Source organism: Grampus griseus (genome assembly GCF_964374135.1).
Source record: "Grampus griseus genome assembly, chromosome: 9".
In the NCBI taxonomy this organism is placed as follows: domain Eukaryota; kingdom Metazoa; phylum Chordata; class Mammalia; order Artiodactyla; family Delphinidae; genus Grampus; species Grampus griseus.
Window position 1 is genome coordinate 17,652,651 of NC_139003.1, and position 16,036 is coordinate 17,668,686.

General features: G+C 44.2%; 1 protein-coding gene across 1 annotated transcript in view; it reads left to right on the top strand.

The window, feature by feature from the left end:
- Positions 1-485: 485 nt before the first annotated feature.
- Positions 486-16,036, top strand: part of LOC309827065 (solute carrier family 23 member 1-like) — a gene marked incomplete at both ends in the record, with an annotated part of 44,278 nt that continues 28,727 nt past the window's right edge. The window contains 3 exons of the mRNA XM_082661557.1: positions 486-527; positions 6,238-6,381; positions 9,419-9,576. Coding sequence (XP_082517683.1) covers positions 486-527; positions 6,238-6,381; positions 9,419-9,576 — 344 coding nt within the window. The remainder of the gene's footprint in view (positions 528-6,237; positions 6,382-9,418; positions 9,577-16,036) is intronic.

Consider the following 16,036-nt stretch of genomic DNA (forward strand, 5'->3'; position numbering starts at 1 on the left):
GCGCTACTTTTGCAATGCTTTCATTCCGGCTCAGCCGGTCGCTAGAAATCAGCTTTAGAACACAGAAAAGCCTCTGTGTTCAGCCCAGAGCCTCACCCTCATCCCCCTCATTTCCTGCCCCTGGAAACCTGGCTTCCGGAAAGTGCTCTCCTGCCACATCCCAAGAGGCTGCACCCTGATTTGTTTCCTTGGTAGCAAGAGGGATCATTAACTTCTCCTGCAATTACCCATACTTATCAAATTGTGAAACATTCCCTGCCACTGAAGGCACCTTGGTCCCCTGCAGTGTGACCCGAGAGGGCTGGAGGGGGAGTCTGTTGCAGACCAGCAGGTGGGGCTTGGAGGCCCCACCCTCCCCGGAGCTGGCCCAGATCCTCCTCTTTCTCTGATTATTTTGGCTGGCGGTGAGAAGTTAATCTTCCTCTCCTGGAGCGGCTTCTTTTTTGTTCTGAGAGGAAGCCAACAGGAGAAGACCCTAAGCGGCCATGAACTCTGCCATCACCAGCTGTGAGCACCCCGAGCCCTTGGTGAGCGCTGGTAGAAGAGAGGGAAACATAAGGGGTGGGGTGGAGTAGCAGAAAGGAGGAAAGATGCCTGGAGGGGGTCCCAGCATGAAGTCCTAATGCGGGTTCATTTTTAGTGCTAAGGACATTGACTCGTGTTCTAGGTAAGACTTTGGATTATTAGAGCTGTCCTCCCAACCTCACCCTCACAGAGGCAAAGATTCCTCCCTGGGTGCCAAACTCTGTGAATGAATTACCAAGGAAGAAGGGAGAGCTGAAAAGTCCTCTTTGCTTTACTCTGTTGAGTCTAAATGATTGTTTTGTAGGTTTCTCAGCATTATGATTTCTTTGATCAGAAGCCCTTTCTGAAGCAAGACAAAGAGAGGGAAGCAGAGAGAGAGAGAGAGAGAGAGAGAGAGAGAGAGAGAACTAACATTTACGGAATAACCAGTATGCCCCAGGCACTTTATATACTTTGTTTTCTACCTTCAAGCCAATGAAGCATGCACCTCTGTTCCCATTTTACAGATGAGGAAACTGAGGCCCAGAGAAGTAAAGTGACAGTAACCTATCTGGAGGCCTCTGTAGCTCGTCCTTGAGCCCTGGTCCTACCATTCTCTCCAACCTATTTTGGCCACCTAAAAACAACAGGGGCAACTGAGTGGGGACCCTCTGCCCACCGTAGCCAGAAAGAGCCTCCCCCAACCAGGCGCAGCCATAGTGTCTGTGGGACAGGTGCCACCCACGAACCTAGGCTGGGCCCTCAGAACTATCGCCTGGAGCCAGGCTGTCAGACCCTGCCCACTGCTGGCCAGCCTTCTGGTAAAGAGACCCTGACCATCTCTTCTGGAATATTGTGGAAGACACCTGAGAGAAATCTCCTGTCTTCTCCAAAGAATTCCTTCTGTTAAAAAACAAAATTCAATGGAGTAAATTTAAAGCTCTAATTGACTTTATTCAATGATTCATGAAACAGGCAGCATCCCATCATAGCAAATAGAAAGGAGCTTTGAGGAGCTGTACAAAATGGAAGAGTTTTATAGGCAGAAGGAGGCAGGGCAAGGAAGTTATTCTATCAAAGAGTGGATTGTTTCAGGTGAGGTCACTTTCCTGAAAGCAGGTGTCTACCAGGCAGATCAGCTCACTAGTGCTGACCAGATAATTCGACTGACTGGTTAAAGGTTACATTCCTGGGAGAGACTGAAACTGCAGTTAGGTGAGATATTAAGTCTTGGTTTGCCAACATGGGGCTTAGCATAAGTGACTCCATTTTGGGCCTTTTTTTAAAAAAAATAAAACACTTCTGCCACTACCTTATGGAAGCCAAAAAAAAAAAAATCTTGGGAAATAAGTTGAAGACTCCATTTTCTGAAGGCTGTGATGTTTTCCACCTCATTGGTCACCTGAGGCCAGTGGGGAGTGGAAGAGTCTGGACACATCTGATTTTTTTTCAGTGGCCTGTCTTGTTATTTTCTTCAAAGCCTCAGTTTCAGCACCCAGATTAAGAGGCCATTTTCTGAGATGTTTTTGGTTTTCAAGTGCATATTGCTTTGCTAGAATCTTCTAGGGATATAAACATGGGGAAGACAGCTTCCCCACCTTGAAAGCTTACGGCCTAGCTAGGGGAAAGCGGGGTATAAAAAAATATTTCTGATACAAGGGAGAAAAGATGGTGAATTACATAACAGAGCGACAAGATGTGTTGGGAGTACAAGGAGGGCAATCATATCAGGTGGGGGAAGCAGAAGAGGTACAGGAAAAGGAGGCATTGAGCTCTTTGAAGGTGGGTTTAGGGGAAGCAGGGTCGTGGGGATCAGGTAGGGAGCACAGGGTGAGCAAAGGCACTGAGGCAGGATAATTGAGGCCACGTTTGGAGGGATATGGTCAATCCCATTGGCTAGAGTCAGCTGAATGGAAGTGTTAGAAAGCAAAGCTAGAGGGGCACATCAGGGAGTGGGAGGCTGTACGGGGAATGGATGGAGTCAGAGGGCCAAGTGATTCACTTCCCCCCCAGGCACCCTCCTTCCCACTGCTGCTCCCTCTGCAGCAGAGTCTCCTGCTGCTCTGCTGGTCTGCTCCTGAGAGCTGGCAAGCTGTCCCTGTACTCACAGGGAAGCACCTGCCAGCAGCTGCCCTCGACACCGAAAGAGGAGGGTTCCATTCTCCCATTTACAAGGGGACCTCGGACAAGCCTCAGTCTCCTCATCCTTAAACTGGGTTGTGAGAATCAAACGAGAGGATGCATTGGAAGGTCTTTGCAAACTGTGAAGCACTATAAAATGCCAAGCCTCAGCACAATGCCTCTTTGGAGCAAGGCTTTTGGCGAAATTACAGCTCGTGTGTTGAGTTGACAGACAATTCCAACCAGGAGACTTTGTGGCCCCCCTTCTCACACCAGTGCTCACTGGCAGGGAAGCTTCATTAAGAGTTCATTCTTCCTTCAAAAAGGTATTTGTAGGCGATCTTCAGCTGCTCTAAGACTCACAGAATTTTCCCGCCCAGGGATTCTCCTGGGATAAAGGCGCTTCCCGTATCCGGATATGCCCTGAGATGGGACTTCTTCCACCTCCATCTGAGAAGCCCCTGCTCTAAAATACCTCTGGGATGTCACTTGTTTCTATGTGTGTCTTTAATATGCTAGTGACTCATCTCTGACACACAGGAATCTCAGGTACACTGTGTACCTTCTTATTTTATTTTTTGTCCCAGTGCTTTGCATAAGTGATGTAAGGTAGTTTACAACAAAAGATGTATTTTGATCAGGCCCTATGCTTTCTACCAGCCATGACTGACGGGTTTCACAGAAGTCTCACACTCCTATCAGAAGCGAAGAACCAGCCGTTCTCAACGAAGACAAGTTTTTCCCCACTCTCAGTTCTAGGTTTTTTTTTTCATGTGGGACCTCATACAAGGTCAATTTCCCAGAAAACTGTTTTAAAACGATTACAGAAGTGGTTTCTATAACCTTCAGATGGTCCAAGTTGATATCTAGACAGAACTTAGAACATTCAGAGGTCATCAGGCTGAGAACACTCTTTGAGTCATTGACTCTTAATAGGAAAAAAAAAAAAAAAAGACCCCAAACTAACATTTCCCTCAGTCAGTGTTTCCCTCCCCATCACCTTTCTGAGAATTCCGAGGGGTCCTGGGAGAAGGTATGAGGTGAGTTTGCTGGCAGCTGTACCTGCCCCAGCCCGGTGAGTTCAATCACCGGCGCACATAACAGGCAGCCACACAGACTTCCAGTATTTTTGCAACCATCCCAGAGTTAGAAGGGGACACCGAGGCTGGGAGAGGGAAAGTGAAGTGCCTATGGCTGCCAAGCAGGGGAATGACAGACCACGTCTCCCCCACTCCAAACTGCGCGCTCTGCTGTTCTGTGTAGCCTACCCAGCATCAATCAACCAACCAGCCAATCAGCCAGCCGCTCTTTCCTTCTGCCTCTCCTCTTTTTTCCTCAGCCTGTTCTCCCGCTCTTGCTGTCGTGCTCACTGACTGTGCCACGCCTTCACTAAAACCTCGCGATAAGTGCTCCAGACTTCCCTCCAGCAGCCTCCCGGCCATCTTTGGCTTGGCGTTGACCTCCTTAGGCAGAGCCAGCCGTTCTTCTTGTGCGACCCAAGTACCAAGTAGCATCAGTGCCTCCTTCTTTTCAGGAGTGTAAATAAGATCAGCGTGTTGTTTCCAAAGAATTCTAACCAGTTAAGTATTTATTTTTTAAAATCCGTGAGAAAAGTTCTTTATGGTCATTATACGTGGGTTCATTTATTTTATAGCTCAACAGAGAATGCTGTGAGCACTAACTCTGTGCTAGAGATGGAGTAGTTTTGGGACTTTATGGCCTTTAGGACGAGAAGACATATGGTAGTGAGGTGTGTTCTGGGCTGTAGTAAACATGCCTCTGAGGAGGGAAGGCCTCGTCTGGTCTGAGGCCGGGGTGGAGTGAAGTCAGGGAATGCTTCCTGGAACAGTTTTGGGATGCTTATTCCCAGGCATTGCTAAATAGATGAGTAGAGACAAAATCCTTACATTTAAGTTTAAGAAACTAAATGCTAGAAGGTTAATGAGCAAACGCTGTTCTGAGGCCCAGGAGCAATGCGACTGCGGAGCTGTGCTGTGGCTGGCTCAGTCCACCCACGGTCAGCAAGCCTGACCACGGCCCTGGGCTCCTCCGGCTGCCTGGAGACTCAGTGTGCTGGGCCATTTTCTCCATCACCAGTGATGTGGGCCCCGAGTACTGGGAAGGAATTAGGATCGGATTTGCCAGTGCTCTACCCCATGGAGGAGGAGGACTGGCTCAACTATGAAGTAGATGTTCTTGACATTTCTGTTGTATAGATCAGAAAAATGAGGCTTAAAAATATTAGTAATTTGCCCAAGTTTGGTAAACTATATAGCCAGTAAGTTGGAGGAGAAGGTCTACGATTCAAAGTTAATTAGGGGTTAAACTGGTACGAATATAACTTGACTATTGACCCTAGAGCATTCTGTATGCCCTGCACTTATTTACATTTGTGTTATATCTATTCATTCATCCATACACTCAGACTGTTCAGACTGAGCGCACAGACTATTCTAGAAGCTGGGACAAAAAGAATAAGGCACAGTGAATGCATTCTAGGAACTCACACCCCAGCAGAAGAGATGGATAAGGAAACAGTCCATCCATTATAATCAACATGCTGTGATGAGGGCTTTGGCGCAAGGCTGGCCTGTAGGAGCGTATGCAAGGGCAGCTACACCGTTCTGGGCCAGAATCCCCATTTACCTGCCCATTTCCTGACCGTGGAGTTGACCCCCATTCCCTCCTCCACAAAGTTTCTTCTCTACCAGGGCTTCAGGCAAGGCACCCACCTCTCTTGATTGGCCCCAGACTGCATGTGGAGGTCTTGCTGCAGATGTATAATATAGAAAATCACTGGTCTTTTGACCTAGAAATCCCAAGCAGGCCAGCAGTTATCTCTGTCCCATCGCTCTTGCCTCTGGAAAGCTGTGCATCTGCCTGGTTGAAATCAGAAAGTGAAACTGAGCAGGACCCTAGGGGGCTCCTGGGCACGGAAGCCTTTCCGTGTTCCCAGTTCCTTGTTCGTAGGGAACAGACTCCAGCTTCCATGACCTTCCCTGAGTCCCAAAGGACAGATTCAAACAGTTGCTAATCAGGGAAGGGAGGGGTTGCAGAGACAAGGGAGGAGCAGCCAAGAAACCATAGTGCAGCCTTGGGACAGGCTCCTGGTTCCAGGGTCCTGGTTCAGCCTCAAGGGATACACATAACTGTATCTTCTGAGCTCTTTATAGAACTAAAACCCCCAATAAATGGAAGATGTCAGCATTCTTCGTTCCAGCTTAAAGGAACCAGAGAAGAACAACCTCCTTCAAGAAGACCACCTGAGGCCAGATTAAAAGAACCACAGAAACTCATCAGATTACCTGAGATCAGATTAAAGGAGTGCAGGCCCTGCACACACCCTAATCTTATCAGCAAATCCACCTTTGAACCGTTGCTATAAAACTCCTCACCAGATCCTCCCAGGTTGGGACACACAGTTTTTTAGGGCAGGAGACCACTGTGTCCCCCTTTGCCTAGCAAAATAATAAAGTTATTCTTTTCTAATTCACCCCAAACTCTGTCTCTGAGATTTGATTCAGTACCAGTGGACAGAGGCCGAGATTTCGGCATCAAAAGTCCACTTGATTCCTCTTGAAATGCTCAAATGTGTTCTTCTCTTGTTCTCAGCAGAAGGGTGATGGTGTATTCAACTCCCATGAAGGTGGCCAAGGCAGGAAGAAGGATGGCCAGCCTAGGGGTCTCAGCAGTAACCTGGCTTATAGCATCCTGGATATCCCACCATGGTATCTCTGTATCTTCTTGGGAGTGCAGGTAATGCCACCCATAAGCACTGGGTTCGAAGAAGCTCTGCCTCAAAAGGCACATGAACACACACTCAGGTCAAATTGCTGATATTCTTGGCTTCCATGTTGTTGATATTCTTGCCTTCTATGTGGTTGACCTCCAGGGGGCTCAAGGCTCCTCCAGTCTCTCTTTCTCTCAAGGAGTTTGGGGGTGGGGCGTGGCGTTAAGGGAGGATTCTCCCCCATGCTGAGCTAATAGGTCACATAAAGGACACCAACTGGGCCATTGTGGTGTTGGGTTTTTTTTTCAAGATACCAATTATAATTTGTTTGGCAACAACTAAAGAGTTTGATAACCAATGCTTGGGGAATATTGGGAAACAAGCACTCTCAAACACTTGTTGGAATGTTATTTGGTGCAACTTTTCTGTGAACATGTAAAATATATATATTGTTTAACCCAGTCCCTAATGCATAAGAATTTCTCTGTAGGGAATACCCCAGTGGTCCAGTGGTTAGGACTCTGCGCTTTCACTGCTGAGGGCGGGGTTCAGTCCCTGGTTGGGGAACTAAGATCCTGCAAACCGTGTGGCACGGCCAAATTAAAAAAAAAAAAAAAAGAAGGATTTCTCTATAGATATGCTGGCAAGACTCATTAAGGTAAGTACAAAGATGTTCTTCTTTTGGTAATAGTAAAATCACAACAAACGAACAAACAAAACCCTAGAAACACCCCCAGAATATCCATCTTAGAGAACTGTGGCACATCCTAACAAGTAATTTTTTTATGTAGCTGTTAGAAAGAGAAAGATGTATCTACCTTGCAGTTAAAAAATGATCACCAATATATATTAAGTGAAAAAAGCCAAGTAAATAACTGTGTATAATGTGATCTTTTTTTGTGTTAAAAACTAACAAACGAAAGAGAGATAGAACAATAGAAATAAGTATATGTAGTAATTTTGCATGTTTTGAAGAATTCACAAGAAACTAATAGAGGTATTTAGCCTTGGGAAGAGAAGCTAGGAAAGGAAGGGTGGCTTTCAACTTTCGCTATTTATTTTGTAACTTTTGTAGCTTGAATCTTCTAATCTTATAGATGTGTTTCTTTTAATTTTACAAACAGTTCAATGTGGGGTACCAGGGATGGGATACACTTTTTTGTTAACTTCTCTGTGCTTTTCTACAAAATAAGAGCAAATGTCATACTATTTTTAAAAATATTATTATGAGCCAATAAAATGGATAATGTAGATATTTTTATCATGAAAGGATGTTGAATTTTGTCAAATACTCTTTCTGCATTTATTGAGATGATCATATGATTTTTGTCTTTAATTTTATTAATGTGGTGTATCATATTTTTTGACTTGTGTATATTGACCATTCTTGCATCCAGGGGTAAAATCCCGCTTGATTATGGTGTATGACCCTTTTAATGTGCTGTTGAATTCAGTTTGCTAGTATTTTTGTTGAGAATTTTTACATCTATATCCATGAAGGATATTGACATGTAGTTTTCTTTTCTTGTAGTGTCCTTATCTGGCTTTGGTATCAGGGTTTATGCTGGCCTTGTAAAATGAGTTTGGGAGTGTTTCCTCCTCTTCAGTTTTTGGAATAGTTTGGGAAGGCTTGGTACTAATTCTTCTTTAGACGTTTGATAGAATTCACCGGTGAAACGATCTGTTCCTGGGCTTTTCTTCATTGGAAAGTTTTGATTACTGTTTCAGTCTCCTCACTACTTATTGGTCTGTACAGGTTTTCTATTTCTTCATGATTCAGTCTTGGTAAGTTGTGTGTTTCTAGTAATTTATCCATTTCTTCTAGGTTATCCAATTTGTTGGTGTGTAATTGTTCACACTAGTGTTTATGGTACTTTGTATTTCTTTTGTATCATTTCTAATTTTATTTGAGTCTTCTCCCCTTTTTTCTGAGTTTAGCTAAGGGTTTGCTTATCTTAAAAAACCAGCTCTAGTTTTGCTGATTTTTTTCTGTTGTTTTTCATTTCATTTATTTCTGCTTTGATCATTGTTTTTTCCTTTCTTCTTCTAACTTTGGAGGTTGTTCTTCCTTTTCTACTTCCTTGAGGAATAAAGTTAGGTTGTTTATTTGAGATCTTTCTTTTTTCTTAATGTAGGCATTTATTGCTATAAACTTTCCTCTTAGAACTGCTTTTGCTGCATCCCAGTAGTTTTGGTATGTTTTGTTTCCATTTTCAGTTGTCTTAAGATATACATATATATATTTTTTTGTGGTGCGCAGGCCTCTCACTGTTGTGGCCTCTCCCATTGCGGAGCACAGGCTCTGGACGTGCAGGCTCAGCGGCCATGGCTCACGGGCCCAGCCGCTCCGCGGCATGTGGGATCTTCCCGGACCGGGGCACGAACTCCTGTCCCCTGCATCGGCAGGCGGACTCTCGACCACTGCGCCACCAGGGAAGCCTGTCTTAAGATATTTTTTGATTTCCCTTTTGATTTCTTCTTTGACCCATTGATTGTTCAGAAGTGTGATGCTTAAGTTCCACAAATTTGTGTCCAGTTTTCCTCCTGTTATTGATTTCTAGTTTCATACCATTGCAGACAGAAAAGATTCTTGGTATGGTTTCAATCTTCTTAAATTTGCTAAGGCTGTTTTGTGACCTAACATATGATCTATCTTGGAGAATGTGCTCAGGCCATCCTGGTCAATGGTCTTGCCCTCACCTTGTGCCTTATTTTAATAATGAGCCTCTTGCCTTGTTCTTGTTCTTAAGGTCCCCTCCTTGGTTCATGTTATATCCTCCTGTGCTGTGTCCCTGCCTTGATTTCTTACCTAGAACATCAGTTCTTGGCAGTAGGGTCCTGCCCTTGAACCCCAGACCTGCTGGCTGGGTCCCTGCTTCTTGCTGCCAGGGCTTCCTGGTTCCTTCCCACTGCTTGCCTGGATCTCGCTGCCTGTCGCTCAAGGCCAGGCTCCTCTGAGACCAGAGATGGAACTCTTGCCTCTGGCAGTAGGAATAGGAATGAAGGTAGAGTAGGCAACTACAGCATCTCCAAGCCCATCTCTTCTCTCTGCTCTGCCCACAGCACTTCCTCACAGCCCTGGGGGGACTCGTGGCAATTCCACTCATCCTGGCCAAGGACCTGTGTTTGCAGCATGACCCCCTGACCCAGAGCTACCTCATCAGCACCATTTTCTTCGTCTCTGGCATTTGCACTCTCCTGCAAGTAGTTTTAGGAGTCAGGTAGGTAAAACTCCTCCCCATGGATTTTGACTTTTTTTAAAAAATTTTATTTATGTTTGGCTGCATTGGGTCTTCATTGCTGCTGTGGGCTTTCTCTAGTTGTGGTAAGTGGGGGCTACTCTTTGTTGCTGTGCACAGGCTTCTCATTGCGGTGGCTTCTCTTGTTGTGGAGAATGGGCTCTAGGCTTGTGGGCTCAGTAGTTGTGGCTCATGGGCTCTAGAGCACAGGCTCAGTAGTTGTGGCCCACGGGCTTAGTTGCTCTGCGGCATGGGAGATCTTCCCAGACCAGGGCTCGAACCCGTGTCCCCTGCATTGGCAGGTGGATTCTTAACCACTGCACCACCAGGGAAGCCCTGGATTCTGACTTTTACCTGCCAGGGTAGCAGCAAGGTTTGCTTGGCTTGTAGCCTGAGATGAGTTACATGAGTGGCATGATAGAGGGAGCACAGGACCAGAACTAAGAGCCTGGGTTCAAGTCCTAGCTCCAGCACTTACTGTGTGCATTAGCCAGGATTCTTGATTAAAGTAACACAAATAGCTACAGACAATTATGCCTGAAACCTTTTCTTTTGCAAATTACAAGGCATATGGCTAGTGAACACATTGCGGGGCCTCCTCCCTGGACTTCAGAAGGAGTGGTGCAAGTGAGGGGCCCTTCACTGGTAAATCTGCTTTGACCTAATCTGTGCCAGGTCTGTGCTCAGCCCTGGAGTTGCAGAGGAAAGTGTAAAACATTCCCTACGACGTGCTTCTGCCCGACCTGTCTTAAGAGAAAATGACTTGACAGGAAAAATTAATGTCCATTTATTCTTTTTTTCCCTTCCAGTTTCATTGAGATGTAATTGACAGACAGCATTGTATAAGTGTATGGCATAATGATTTGACTTACATACATCAAGAAATGATTAGCACAATAAATTAAGTGAACATCCATCATCTCATATAGATACAAAATTAAAGAAACAGAAAAAAAAATTTTTCTTGTGATGAGAACTCTTAGGATTTACTCTTTATCATTTATTTATTCTTTATCAATTTTCTGAATCAAACCACACAGGCGAAGGCTGATGCAAGGTAGCCAATTATTTCCAGGATAGGCTGTCTGTAGACAGCATCCAGAGAATATTCATTCCTTGTGTGGTCTTCTGGCCTAAACCAAATCAAAGGCACTTTCCAAAGTGCTTCTTTTGCAAGTCATTTCCAGGAGATATGCCAAAGCTTAAGTTCTCCCATTTTCTGTCGAGGAGAGGGGATTAGTGCCTGCATCTTTGTCAGGTTATTTCCCTTCTCTTTCTTCCTCCTTCTGTCACCATCTCTGAGAGCCAAGATTTCTTCTAAATCCCCCACCAAGGACTCAAAGAGGTATAGGGTTTGGTCTGGTCTCTTAGGCCCCTAAAATCTGGGACCCCTCCCACTTTTCCAGAATCAGTCCCTGGAGTGTCAGATGCTGTGGTAGCATCAGAGAGGCCTTGCAGCCACCTGCCTGGATACCCAGGAGCAATCCCCCTGGCTGCCCCATGGAGAGTTACAAACACAAGGCTCTTCTGGATGGGGAAGCACCTCCTCTTAAACTGAGATGGTGTTCACTATAATTATGGAAAAACACTGATCTTGGAAACTGGGGGCCTGAATTCTAGTCCTGGCTTCTGTGCTGTGGGAACCTGCACAAGCCATTCACCCTCTCTAAGTCTCAGTGTTCTCATCTGTAACATGAGGGAGTTGAAGTATGTTATATTTGTAAGTCCCTTCCATCTCTAATATTGTGGACACCTGTGATGCTGACAGAACAGATGATACAGTACCATATTCCTACTGGAATCTCAGTACTGAGAGTGCCTGTGGGCCTCGCCTTCTGGTAAACCCTGTGAGAGACACAACAAATCAGGAGTTAAGAGTTCAAAGAATCTATAGCCTAATTAAACATACAAAGAAAGAGGGAAATAAAATTAGGAAATAAAACCATGCTAATGTCCTTAAACTAAGGTGGGGACAGGAATACACTTGAGTTTGGTTCCACTCATGGAAATGGACTTCCTGCTCAGAGGCTAATGAGTACAGTAACTGCCTACGACATTAGAGATTATAAAACTAGCTGATAGCCTGTGAATCAAGTATATTTGATTATTGATTATCTGATAACCAGTATTTAATTATGTACTTTTCTAGACTGCAAACAAAAATGCTGGTGCAGCAATGAGATTTCAGATCTTAATGATTAAAACCATCTTGAATAGTCAAAGGGAATGATGAGAGGTAAAAACAGCTTCCCTAATAAGAGCTAAAGAGCGTAGTGTCCATTGTGGGGTGGGCATCTGCAATCCTTGGCGGAGGGGTGGCTGCCTCCCTGGTGTGAATTTAGGGGTCTTGGGTGTGTCCCTCAAGGGCCTTCCTCAGTTAAGCGCTCAGTTCCAAAATTCATGTAAGGGCGTACTTCATTATCTGTTTCAAAAGAAAGCGTTAAGTTTAAATGCAATCACTAGAGGAAATTATTATTGACTATGTGTAATTCTGGGTCTTAACTCCATCTCTGGAATTACTCATGATTTTTACCCGGGAATTTCTTTTTCTGGAGTGGTTTCAAGTGATAGATCTCCCTTTTCATTTTCCTGGGAAAGTCTCATGTGTGGAGCAAGTACTTCTGCCCAACGTGCATTCAAATCTGGCTTCTGTGTAGTCTTGCCCAAATCAGCCTGCCTGGCATTTGTCCTTTTCTTCCATGGACCTCCCTGCGGCCAAGCCCTGATCTGTCCTAGCTCTGCATCTGTTACTGGTTCTGCAGAAAGTCCATGCCCATCGCCAGAGGTCTGCAGCCATCTTGCCCCTGCCCCATGGAAAACTAGGCACCAGATGTGCCATCGGAGTTCTGTCTGGAACAGAAACAGTGGTGGCTGTTGGCAAGTAGAAGAGTGACCTGGTAATCAGTCACATCAGAGGAGGGAGAGGGGATGATGTGTCCCAAAGAGGGGCCTGGTGCTGCTTCTTCCTCTGGGTTTAGGTTGGGTAGTTAACTACACGGAAGGTGCGGGATGTGCTTTCCTACAGGGTAGCAGGTTCTTACGTGCTTGGGGTAGGAAGCTCAGTAAAAAGATGAACACTAAGTGATCTTTGTCCAATAGTGAAGGAGCTGGGGCTCTGAAGGTACCCAGGGTTTCTCACAGCAGAGCGACCCTTTTAAGTTCAAGAATTCATCAATCCCATTTGACATTCCTGAGGCTCTGCTCCCCATTCTGAACTATTTCAAAGAAAATCCCTGTGACACCACCCTTTGCCAAATCATTGGATTGACTCCAAAAGGGAACATCAAAATGATGACACAGGTGAGGTTGGATTCCAGCAGCTCAAGCTCCAGATGTCTCTGTCCCCAACGGTTGACCTCTTCCCCAGAAGCCCCTCATGCTCTACATGTCCCAACCCCAAACCCCTTCTGGGGGCTCATCCTTTCCAGGTTCCTGGGTGCCCAAGCTGTATTGCCTTACCTAGGGGAGACTTAATTCTCCCTCTCCTTTCTACCCCTGACAATTTTTGCATTAATGTTATCTTGGAGTCCTCATGTGGTTTTTTTTTTTGTTTTTTTTCAAATATTTTCTCTGCTCTTCATTTAAAAAAAATTTATCTATTTATTTTAGGCTGTGTTGGGTTTTTTTGCTACGCATAGGCTTTCTCTAGTTGCGGCGAGCAAGGGCTGCTCTTTGTTGCGGCTTCTCATTGCGGTGGCTTCTCTTGTTGTGGAGCACGGGCTGTAGGGGCACAGGCTTCAGTAGTTGCAGCACGCGGGCTCTAGGGCACGTGAGCTTCAGCAGTTGTGGCGCATGGGCTTAGTTGCTCTGCGGCATGTGGGATCTTCCCCGACCAGGGATCAAACCTGTGCCCCCTGCATTGGCAGGCGGATTCTTAACCACTGTGCCACCAGGGCAGTCCCTCGTATTTCTGTGAAGAGGAAATTTTAAAAAATTTTACCAAAGCCATGATAATTAAATTAGATAATGTATGTAAAGTGCTTAGCTCAGTGCCTGGTATGTAAAATTTATTTTTCACACCAAGAAAAGGGTATTACCATAAACACAATTTTGCACCCTCCCTCCCTTTGTAAATTATTGAAAAAAATTTAAATGTGGTTAAAAAAACTCCTCCCCCTCCTTTTTAAACATACACAATACATTATAAATATCATTCCATTTCAATAAACACATTTCCACAATAGCACTTTTAGAAAAATATCACTTAGTATTCCATATTCTAGAGTACATAACATATTCTAGTTTAACCATTTCCTATTAAAGGACATTTAAGTTGTTTTGAGCTTTTCACTATCATAATAGTGACCAACATAATTCATAATTATGAGAGATATGCATCTTATGTGTACTGATAATCATTTATCTAGTTAAAGACAGAGAAGAGACTTGAAGAAGTGTTAAAGGTTATTTCTGGCTGGTATACATTGTATAGGAAAGGTATATATTATATGTGTGCTGATAAAGTTTATCTAGTTAAAGATTAAAAAAAGATGAGAACAAAATGTTGATGATTATTTCTGGGTTGTAGAATTAGGGTGATTTATTCTTTATATTTTTATTTACCATTAATTTTTCTTCAGAGTCCATGTGTTTCTTTATAACTGGGAGAAATGAAAACCATTTAAAAATTTTTTTTAGAAAAGTATCAGGGTATGTTTTGTGAGCCACACCCTTTGAATCTTTGCCTGAGAGCAAAAGTCCAGTAGGCTGCCCATTACCATCTTGGAAGGGGGCTTGATAGGTAAGGCTCAAGGCTACGGCCTTGAGACAACTTCCTAGATTCTTTGTCACTTCACCTGCTTTTATCTCTGTTTTCCCCAATGTGTTTCTCTGTGGAGGTCAGCATTAAAGCCATTAAAAAAAGAAAAAAAGGAGAGTTGTGCTTGTCTTTGGGGCAGATCAGAAGGGAGGACTGGAACAATGAGGGTGGGTGTCAAAGGTACACTCAAGGCAGTGGGTAGTGATGGGTTTAGAGAAGGCAAACAGCCTTCCCCTACCAACCAGAGATCTCCCCCTTCCCCCCTTTCTTCTAGGCAGAAACAAGCACTCTCATCCCTCCAAGCTGATTATTTAGTTATTTTCCACCGTCTCTAATTAATGCACTTCTGTTTAGGCACTATTGACTGAAGTGCCAATATGGATGACTATGATTTCATTTTCTTTCACAGCCCCTCACTCCCACCACATACAAGCATATTTTCCATCATCCTATTCTCATACCCTCCCAGCATAGGTCAATATTGAATGTACACGTTATAATGACTGGGATGCTATTCAGAGCTGAATCACAAAGTGATTCCTTTCCTGCCCAACTTTTTGTTTTCCCTGAAATTAATATCTTTCTTTTTTTAAATATTCTTTAGTTTCTATCTGTTTGTTTTTAACTCAATGATAAACTCCCTGCCTGTTGCTAAATCTCTTCTTAATAATTTCATCACAACAGGTAGCCTATCAACTTCATCTTCTTGATGTACTACCTCCTGGGGCTCTCTGACTTGCTGAAGTCTGGAGCAGTCGCTGTCTGTGCCTGGTATACATTAGATATGTCATCCTGAGATGCCTCTTTACCCTTATTCTGGGAATTCCCTTCATGTCAGTTTTCAAGTCTAGATCTCTTGTTCCCATGTCTTCCTCTTTTTTTGGTGGAACACGAATATTCAGTAGTTTCCCGAGAGAACACGTGGGAGGTAAATTTTGTAAGACTCTGCATATGTGAAAATGTCTTGATTCTATTCTCATACTTGATCGATAGCTTGGCTGGGTATAAAATTTTAGGTTGGAAATAATTTTTTTTTCAGAACTTTGAAAGAATTGTTCCCTTGCCTTCTAGTGTCCAATGTGGTTTTAAGAACTCCAAAGCCTTATGTGACATTCCCCCTTCTGCTGCAGAATTTTGTACAGGCCCAAGTTGTGCTGAGTCTATTTATTATTTAACTGGGAGAGATCTATTTATTTATAGTGTCTAACATACAAGATCAACTATGATCATCCTATTGCTAAATCCAATAGACAACTGTTCAACTAGACTTGACTTTTGAGCTTCCATGTTGGTCTCTGCATCATCCAATTTTAGCAAGAATCTTGCTCAGTCACTGTAGCCAGAATCCCCACCCTCACTCTCTGATTGGTTTTGTCATTTTTCACTATCCACAGGTGATGTCTGTTCACCTTGGCCTGTTTTCAGCAAGAATCCTGTTCTTACCCCTGATGCTTCCTCTTAGTAACTTCCCATCCACTGAGCCCCACCCTGCTCCTTGGCTATAAATTCCAAGTTTTCCTTGTCACATTGGGAGTTGAGCCTGATCTCTCTCCCCTATTACAAAACCCCATCGTAGTAGCCCCCCTTGAATGAAGTCTGCCTTAACGTCTTTAACAACCATCATGTATATCATCTTATGAAGAGTACATGAGAGCTCAGAGAGAAGGGTTGAAGCTTAACTTC